General features: G+C 44.8%; 2 protein-coding genes across 2 annotated transcripts in view; one reads left to right on the top strand and one right to left on the bottom strand.

Annotated features, from left to right (window-relative positions):
- The first annotated feature begins 606 nt into the window (after window positions 1–606).
- On the top strand, window positions 607–6509 carry SARC_02197 (hypothetical protein). The gene is made up of 5 exons (XM_014304051.1): window positions 607–736; window positions 1560–1641; window positions 2402–2567; window positions 3326–3626; window positions 4813–6509. The coding sequence occupies exons 1-5, from the start codon at window positions 628–630 to the stop codon at window positions 5457–5459; spliced, it is 1305 nt and encodes a 434-aa protein (XP_014159526.1). The 5' UTR covers window positions 607–627; the 3' UTR covers window positions 5460–6509.
- A 1523-nt stretch (window positions 6510–8032) lies between these two features.
- SARC_02196 (riboflavin synthase, alpha subunit) overlaps window positions 8033–9648 on the bottom strand; it is a gene marked incomplete at both ends in the record, with an annotated part of 6936 nt that continues 5320 nt past the window's right edge. Inside the window, 2 exons of the mRNA XM_014304050.1 lie at window positions 8033–8188; window positions 9064–9249. Of these exons, the coding sequence (XP_014159525.1) occupies window positions 8033–8188; window positions 9064–9249 (342 nt within the window). The remainder of the gene's footprint in view (window positions 8189–9063; window positions 9250–9648) is intronic.

Here is a 9648-nt window from a genome sequence, read left to right as displayed (position 1 = left end):
ACACACACACACACACACATTATATATATATATATATGTATATATATATATATATATATACAGATAAACGAATGATCCAAATTTGCTATTGTACATACACGCCCGAGGATACGTGCGTTGCTCGCCAATTCTATACAGTTGTACCGTGTTCCAGTAGTAAGACATGCGTATTCAGTGTACTCATTCGCATGTTGAATATGTTGAATGGTCAGCGCCGAATGTATGTGGCAGGGGTCTGTTTGCCACAAACACGTATAGCTATAATATATTTATGTGGACGACAAGTTTCAAGCTGGGAATATATAATTCTGAGCCCCAAATATATTCAGCACCCTGGGACCTGGGTGTGATATTTTTAAAATTAATAGCATAGACTTCTTTAAAAAATAAAACTAATATGTAAAACAATAGGCCTATAGCTCGATTTTCATTTATTCTTCGGGCAGGTTTGCTTGTCGAATGTTTTAACCAAAAAAAAACAAAAAAAACATATTGAAGTCTAGGGTTTCAGCGTTTTGATGCAGGTGTGTGCACATAGCCTCCGAGGCCTGAGAATTCAGAGATAAGCTTTTATATATTGCGGCCGAACATGCTTATTACAGTTCACGTGTGCTTCGCGCTTGCAAGATGGTGTGTACACTTACCGAAAGCACAATATCCTTCGTAGGACACATTAAAGCAGTCACATATCTTGCTCTACACAAAACGGATCTAACTACTAGCGACGGTATTGATGGTAAGCGCGATATCGCAATGGTCACGAGTATGTTTACAGTATTCACAAGACGTCTCATCTTTTGTAGTGTCTTCACTGTTTGTCATAATTTTAGCTATACACATGTGACCGTGCTATAGAAACTTTATGCTGTTCACATATGACACAATAGTCACATCTCTCTAGGCGTGTCTCGTAGAACTACAAGTTGTTTGCATCATAAAGTATCGTATTGTACTTTGAAAGTATCCACTTTTTGCCATATTCTCTTGATATATACGAGTGTGGTGTAGTGATCAATTTTCTCAGAACTATATTTTCACTTATACTACAGCTAGCACTATACAAGCGTGCGGTCGAATCGGGTGATACAGTGTGCACACGTGCCTGCCCAGCACATTTCTTATAATTGTCGTGTAGCAATTTACATGTGGCAAGTAGCCGTTCCTTCAATACATTAAATGTGTATGTGCATGAATTGCTTCTCGGGCTAGTGCAATATAAGTATCTTTTGTAAAACACATTGAATGTAGGTTTTATCCGTAGCTAACTTATATTGTCTGTGATCGGATCCAGTATCTAAAACTGATATCAACTGATATCACTCGTACTGCGAATTCTAGTGGGGAGCGTGATATAACACAAGAGTGCTCTGCACGAATGGCTACAACCATGGATGTGCAGGTACACTATCAAATTAATTCGCCAGTGCGTATAGTAGACATATCTTAGGTGCTCGTAGACAGTCAACTACAAAAATATTCGGGAGGTTTCCTGGATGTACTCACGTTGCCATGGAAATCTAAAATACCATGTCTGATGATCACGTTCTCTTTGGGCCCAGTTCTGCTTGCGACGGCGTCTGATGATGGTCTGGTGATTGTTTGGGATTGTGCCACCGTAACAAAGAAATGTGAGATATCAGGGTACGTTATATCATTGTATACCAATTGCGCTACTGCTTGTGCATCTTGCAGTGCTTTACATTTAAATCATCCTTTTACGCGCCGTGTCATGCTGTTCGCGTTTTCACGATGGTGCACGCTTAGGACCTGTTGACTGACCTGAGGTATAGGATGTTGACTGACTATTTGCAAGTGCAGAGTCCCAGGACATGAGCTACTGATAAGCATGTAGCCATAGTTAGTATCGATAAGTGATGTATGTGGTGGGTGTCCACGTGTATACTCATCAGATGCTCATGCACGAGTGCTATCTGTTTCTCTTGAACTGTGGGTTAGAATTGTCACATGTGTGTGCGTGAACAACCATATGCATCCTGAAGGTCACACGTATGCTCTGGTTGGAGGTCACGCATACGCACAAACTCGTCGCGGAAGTACTTTCAGATATCTATGACATTCAATATATACCTAGTGTTTTTATTCGTGCATGCATACCAAAGACTGATAAGGTTTTGCTCTACTTGATCTACATTAGATCGTGTGGTGGAATACCACAAACACCTAAGTACAGGTTACTATGTGGCAGCTAAGAGTTTAGAGTGCGCATGATGTTTGTGCAGAGACGCTTCAGCTGATTTTACTTGGATATCCACTTCTGTTGAACGAGCTTGCACTACACAACTATATATCAGGCATGTGCTACTTCAGGGTTCGAGAAAATGTTAGTACGCTCAGCGACATGTAACTCATCTGGGATATATCTGTGGCATTCTATTTTTAGAGACGGTGAGCTGTGCAGTGCACTTTGCTGGAGTGCTATCGGAGACACGCTATATGTGGCGTACAACGATGTCATCTGTGCATACGCAACTGAGACTCTGCTAGCAACCCCCTCAGGCGCACAACCGGAGCGGAAGTTCACATCTAACAAGGATGAAATAGGACAGGTGCGGCCTTTTGACCACATCGGTTATGTTGCGTCAATACTGCGAACGTACACATGTGTGTATGTACGTTGTTGTATATCTATATATCTCGGTTTGCACACTACACAACCTTGTCGCTATTTGCATTTTGGTAGATGTCGTTTCTTGTATGTGACCGGAGTGTTGATGAGGGTATGCGGGAATGTGTGCCACAATAGAACCAGGCATTGTTTTGTGTCACAGTTCCGCACCAGAAGACGCGCTTCGTATATTCTACAGACCATGCCCCACTCCTGCATGATTGGACCAGGTTCCAGTGAGGCATAATTGTACACTACAGCCAGCCTTGACGGCTGGTATGAGTTATATGACTATCAGACCGAGACGTAAGACCTTTCATGAATCCATTTGTGGTATCTGGTTTCAGAAATCTAGAAAGTGGACTACAAACCCAATCTGTCTGACGTAGCTGAGAGTGCTATTTCGAGACAATTTTTGGTGTAACCGATCTTGAGTGTGAGCATCTCGCATACCTGTTGTGCATGGGATGCTTCTAGTTTAAGACATCAATTGGACATAGTATGCAAGTTGACACCCCTAACTGGTTCCTACTACATCCACGAGCGCGCCGCGAGAAAAACCCTAAACTCACGGGCTAGCGTTGTATTCTGCTCTGGGGAGTATGAATTTATATTTAACTGGCATACTCCATTACATCGTTTCATCACTCAATACCACATCCAGAGCACTCACACCCGTACCCACAAACACCCCCACAGATCACGGTCGATCAGAAGAACCAGTACATCGCCGCAGCCGATGATTCGGGCGAGGTCCGTATCCTGGACACGCATACCACAAAGCAAGCATCTCTGCTAACACGCACCCACACCAACATATGCTCGAGTGTGAGCTTCATCAGAGACAGACCCGGCGAGTGTGTGAGCGGAGGGTTGGATGGGAAGCTGGTGCTGTGGGATTGCAACCGATGTGTGCCCAAGCACGTGGTGGATTTCATGGATGTACCGCAGGAGGGCGCTAGTGCAACGCCTATGTTCAACCCTCCGATGGTTAACTGTGGTGAGTGTGTACGTACCCAGACTTGAAAACATTCATAGTGTGTGTATCTGGGCGTGAAACTGTAGTCAGAAGTGTGTGTATGTACTTGTGCGTGTATGTAATGCTCCACACATAGGGTGATTTTAGAGTTGTTTGAGTAGTTGCTGTTGCCTGTGGTGACTTAGTCAGTTCTTCGTCAGTATCAATTATATCAGTTGTGGTTGTGTCTATGATATGTATGCTTGTATATTCAGTTTGATCTATATCACTTGTGGTTGTGTCTATGGTATCTATGTTGTTGTATGCAGTATGTTTCATTATCACTAGTGGATTTGGCCATGATATGTATGTTTGTATATGCATTATGCATGGTCTGTGTACGGCTTTATGTTTGTAGTCTTGTATCAGAAGCACATACAATTCTGCGCTTCGTAAGCCAAGCTTCAAACACACTTACAAATTTATCCAAGGCGATGGTACTTACACACGTGCCCATAACGCATGTTGATAAATCTATTCCGTCAGTGTGTGTATTGGGATAGCGTCTGTGCTGTTATTTGTTAATATAGGTCTGGTTCGGTGTGCATATGGGTGGGTACGCCTACGCAGGAGTGGTGTGATCTGATTCTTTCTCGCACGGCAACGCACAAAAGTCTCAGCTGATGGTTTCCTGTGCGAGTCTTGATCCCACTGATAGCAAAACGTTATATCTCGAAATGCGATTGGCCAATCCGGCTGCTATAATATGTCTCGTGCGTAGATACAGTTGTATGTAGTGACTGGCGCAGCTTATTGTGTTCTGATAGACCACACCCAGTGTGCGCATTCTATCTGCGTGTGGCGCAGTGAATCGTGTCAATGTTTGCAGCCTGGTTCGTAAATATCTCTAGCCTATGCACAAAACAATATCAGAAGACGCATGAGTTGCTAAGTAGCCGACCCAGAAAGTTAACCGATGTCGACTATATAATTTAAATGTACTGTGCAGTACACGTGTCAAGACTTTTTTTCCGTTGTTTGCAGTGAAACGCGAGCTCTATACGTTCACCATAACCTTGGCTGGTCTTCAAGGCTACCATTGTTAGATGGATGTGGTCTGCCAATTCAACCTCGTACCTACCTGATGTCACGTTAGTCGCCTCACAATGCGAAATGCATTCTATGCATCCCAACGCACGTTTAACGATACATTTGATTACTCTTCCAGTCAAAGTGTCTTCCAACGGCCGCCGCATGGCCGCAGGACTGGCTGATGGCACCGTGCGGGTGTTTGACCTTGTCAACGTACGCTCACAAGGCCCCGGGAACGCTGGGAAAGGTGGCAAGGGCAAGAAACAGAAGCAGAAAAAGCCTCCCAGGAGAGTGATGCAGCAGATACGGTGTCTAAGAGGTGCGCATAGGCATGCCGTGAGTGCGTTTGTTATGCTGGAAGGGTGTGTGATGAGGAATAAAGATGGTGAAAATGCGAATGCGATGTCTTCGGATGTGAAAGCGGGATCTTCGAATGCAGAATCGAGTCCAGATTCATCTGCACGTGGTGTAGTATCAGGTAATGGTGAGGGTGAACACGAAGGAAAAGCTGAAGGCCTACGGTACGTAGATGAAGATAGTTTGTGTATCGTCTCCGCTGGGGCGGACAAGAAGATCTGCGTGTGGGATGTGCGGGATAGCCTGAATGACACAGCGCCGGAAGAGCCATACGACGGCCTGGTGAGTGACGGGTTACTTCTGACTATCAAACACCCGCACACTATTAACTGGATCGATGCGGTGGTTGTTAGCAGCGGAGGGGGTGTTACTGTGATGGTGGCTGATCAGACGCCTAACGTGACTCTTTACCAACTAACCTTTTAGCTTGTTATGTATGGGGCCTTTGCTTGACATCACGTTTAATAGCAGGTAGTGGGTAAATTAGCATACTTACATTTGGTGCGATGCGGTGGTTGATAGCAGCAGAGGGGTGGGATTATTGTGGTGATGGCTGACTAGACACCCAAGGTGACACTATTCCAGCTGGCATTTTAACTATACGATTATTGTACCATGAGAAGGACTGAGACGGTGGTTGGCAGCAGCAGCCCACAGACAGCCATTCCGCTGTGGTTTGGATCGATGCTGTGGTTGATAGCGCTAGAGAGAGAGAGAGAGAGTCTCTGTATTGGTCGCTGACCTGATGCTGCATGCACCTCTATAGCGGCCGACATTCCAGCGCGTCGGCATTGATAGTGAATGCATAGGTTTTGCTTTTCATACTGTTGCATGTCGATATTGGTATTGACATTGTATTGGTTGTTCGTACTGCATCTAGTATGCCGTGGCCTGGGTCGCTTGCTACGGCTGGAAGTGCGGATGAGAGCACTGCTGTGGTGGGGGTGGCTGTGCATGCACCCATGTGATCTTGTGTCGAGCTGACTGTACAGTCGTGTTGAGCTGACTAGACAGGTAAGCAACGGGGTAAGCAGTCGTCGGTGGGGTATATTGACGCGCGCGAGACTACACACCGCTGCGATGCCACGGCTGGTTTTGAGTGCGGGGTTCGTTTTGTATCGGTTGAAGTTGGCTTGTGTCTTGGTTGGATGCGAGGAGGCGATACTGATACATACACAGGCACGCTATTCTGGAAGTTGGAATGGGGCTGCGGTGGGCACTGACAAAGAGGTGTAGCATGGTAGTGATTAATGGCTACGCACACCATCACACACTCATCTCAACCACGTGAGTTTGGAACAGCCATGCATACGCACTCTAGTGTCAAGTTGCGTTAATATATGCTGAGTTGGCTATCATCTGAGTGTTGTATGGGACAATTGACCACGCATCCCCTATACCCTTAGACCACGGTACTTTGGTCAGCGCATGGCAAATGTGCATACACACAACACAATAAATCGTACTCCACCCAAATGTCGTCGTTTTCCGCAAGTGAGGGTTTGGGGTCGTAGTTGCTAACCATCCCCTTTTGTGTTGTAATGTGTTCAGTGTTAGTCACATGTGGTTGATATAATACGTGCTTATATACGGCATGTAGATATGAGCATGTTCACACAACAAGGTATATATGTGGTATACTTCGAGGTCTGCAACTGTGAGAGTATAACTGTATTGAGGCAGCCCGATTGTTGTGCGCGAGTCAAATACTATCCTCGTAGCTGGCGATAAGGATATAAGCAATTAGTGGCTTTATGATGAGAAGTGTTTTCTTGGCATACAGAGCGATATAGACCTTGTTGCATCCTGAACGGTACTTGCAGACTGGATGCACCACACGCGTCGCTGGAGTGCTTATACAGAGGCTGTAAAAGTGCGGTGAGTGGCTGTCCCGATATGCTCTTGGCTAATAACGATTGACGAGTGATTGTAACGGATAATAATGAGTGGTTGCAACATTCTAGTGATGCTCAGCACATGATGTGATGGCCTGGGGAAGTGTAGGGTTTGATTGCAGCTATGCTACAATGACTCTTCATAGGGAAATTCCTGTGTACCGGTTAAGCGTCAAAGATGGTTGGCTACTAGAAATAGATTTTCACTTATTAGACAATTGGCGCGTCGATTAGCATTGTCGGGTTATTCCTAGTATAAAAAATAGTGTGTTTTAAACGTCGCGTATATGTATAAACATACACGTGTCTGCGAAAATGTCCCCATTTTTATTCAGCTACACCGAAGTGCTTATCCTCAAATCAGCGAATATCTCATCCTCAAATCAGTGAATACCTCATCCTCAACCAAAAGTATACACTATCAATCAGTGTGAACACACCGCGTATTTTTAAGCACTGCTAAGAGAAGCTTGAACAAGCGTTGTGAGGATACATACCAAGACCTCCAAGTGGCATACCACAGCAATAGGGGCTGCGCTACAAATATCCGTTTTTCATAAATCAAGGCTCTCACACTACCAACTATGTTATATGATGCTACAATTGACAAGAGACCTATAGTTTACAATAGGGGATGACCTATAGTCTGATATAGGGGCTGGATAGCTAAAACGTTCAAGGCCTACCATTCCTATTGACGAGAAGACGATTTTGATTTTCTTCCGGGTATCTGCGTGTACACTACGACGTCACCGGGGAGGTACGTCATCACATGCACGTCATCACGTACTCATCGCCGACGCTGTACGATGCCACCTGAGCGGTTCAGTTCATCCAGGCGCCGACAGAAGAGTGTGCCATACGTTCTATACGCAAACGACCCAGCACATGACTAGGCCCACACACTCGCTTACATCCACACGAGGTATACTAACTAAAGACTAGGTATCCCAGACGCGTAAGCCATTGCCAGTATGGCATACACAGCCACAAGACATGCGATGCTGCCCTTCCCCAGTGTCCCCTCTATTTGCCTCAGATCTCCATACCGTTCCATACATTTTCGCCACCTCAGTCCAGCGTGCAGGTGCTTTCATACGGCACTCACTGCTGGCCGTTCACAGGAGCCCCGCCGTTGGTGTAGTCGCCGAGCATCTTTGGTAGCAGTCGTTCGATGGTGTTGACAATCACTTTGGTCCCATTGTCTACCTCGATGTTTACGAAATCGCCCTCTTCGCGGAAGCCCAGTGTAGTGCGCGCCTGTGATGTACAACGATAGTCGTGTGTGTACGATGTTAGTCGTGTGTGTACAAAGTGAGTTGTTTATGCACAATGTTAGTCGTGTATGTACAAAGTTAGTCTTGTATGTACAAAGTTAGTCGTGTATGTACATTCCTAGTCGTGTATCTAGATAAAGAGGGTGAATATAGCGCAGTTGGACGTCCAGCATAATCCACCCCATGGCAAGGGCGTAAAGGAGGGCAGACATGAGCACACTGTAGTTACAGTTTACAGTATAAGGTTCAGCTGTTCAGTCGAATCCGTTCGAGTGTAGTGTAGTGGGAGAATTGCGGACTCGGTTTCTATCAAATGGGTTTTAAATCAGCAAGTACTTAACCACAGCCCCACAGGGCAGCTCTACGAATGCAGGTGAATCTCTCGAATGATTGTGGTGTGGGTGTGTTAGCGTAGACCAAGGGTTCTGTTTTCACACGCCTCATGCAGTGGTTAGGTTATATTCGCATACTTATTATATACTGCACATATGCACTTGAACTGCCGCCAGGCAAACACATACTGCCATGTCCGTACAGCTAAGGACCGGTCATCGTGTTTTGTCACAATGGGACGCGACCACTACTATTGGGCTCCCTATGCTTATGATCCGACAAATGACTTGTTGTTGAGGACGAGAATACACTATTATTCTGGGTGGCTCTGTACTACCTGAAGTATCGCGCCAAATAGCTTTACACTACAGCCCTTGTTTGAGATACACGTAGTGCGCCATCGGAGTCTACTGCTACTTGGGTTCAACGGGTACTGGAGCAAGCCATCACACACATTTACATGCATACACAACACAGCAGAATACTACCTTGAACAAACACAGGCGAATATCACCTCGAACTCACCAAAGTCTCGGGTATCAGACACACGGAGAAGCAAGCCTTGCCCACTTTCACCACAGTCAAACTCGCGCCGTCCACGGTGATGTACCCTTTATCAACAATGTACTTGGTCCAATCCTCCTCTCCTTCCCGTTGTTCGAAAGCGAAGTAAATGGACTTGTTGTTTGGCGTGGTGATAACTTTGTCTACCTAGTAAGAACATAAGAAAAAAGGGTTTCATCGTGCGCACCTAAAATGGAAAGCATCTCAGGCATTCAAGCTTTTTGTATCGGAGACCAATCCTACAAAGACGCAACACGTCCGATACGAGGTAGGCAAATCGAATATGTTCCACTACTCATTCACATATGAAAAATACGGGCACATTGAGCTCACGCAAAGTTCAATGAGAACTTTGCACACACAAACATGCCCATACACACACACACAGATGTATATATAAAAATACATAAACATACACAAACATAAATATACAAACACACACTCACTCTATATATATATATATATATATATATATATATATATATATATATATATATATATATATATATATATATTATATATATATATATATACTATATAATATAT

The sequence above is a fragment of the Sphaeroforma arctica genome (genome assembly GCF_001186125.1).
Source record: "Sphaeroforma arctica JP610 unplaced genomic scaffold supercont1.96, whole genome shotgun sequence".
Lineage (NCBI taxonomy): Eukaryota > Ichthyosporea > Ichthyophonida > Sphaeroforma > Sphaeroforma arctica.
Note: the sequence above shows the minus strand (reverse complement) of the source record. Positions and strands in the feature narration are given on the sequence as shown.

Bases quoted from the DNA above. Each gene is read 5' to 3' on its own strand.
- SARC_02197 (XM_014304051.1), top strand. From the start codon at position 628: ATGGTGTGTACACTTACCGAAAGCACAATATCCTTCGTAGGACACATT. The intron at 2,568-3,325 runs GTGCGGCCTTTT...ACACCCCCACAG, and splicing joins ACAAGGATGAAATAGGACAG to ATCACGGTCGATCAGAAGAA. The intron at 3,627-4,812 runs GTGAGTGTGTAC...TTACTCTTCCAG, and splicing joins CCCTCCGATGGTTAACTGTG to TCAAAGTGTCTTCCAACGGC.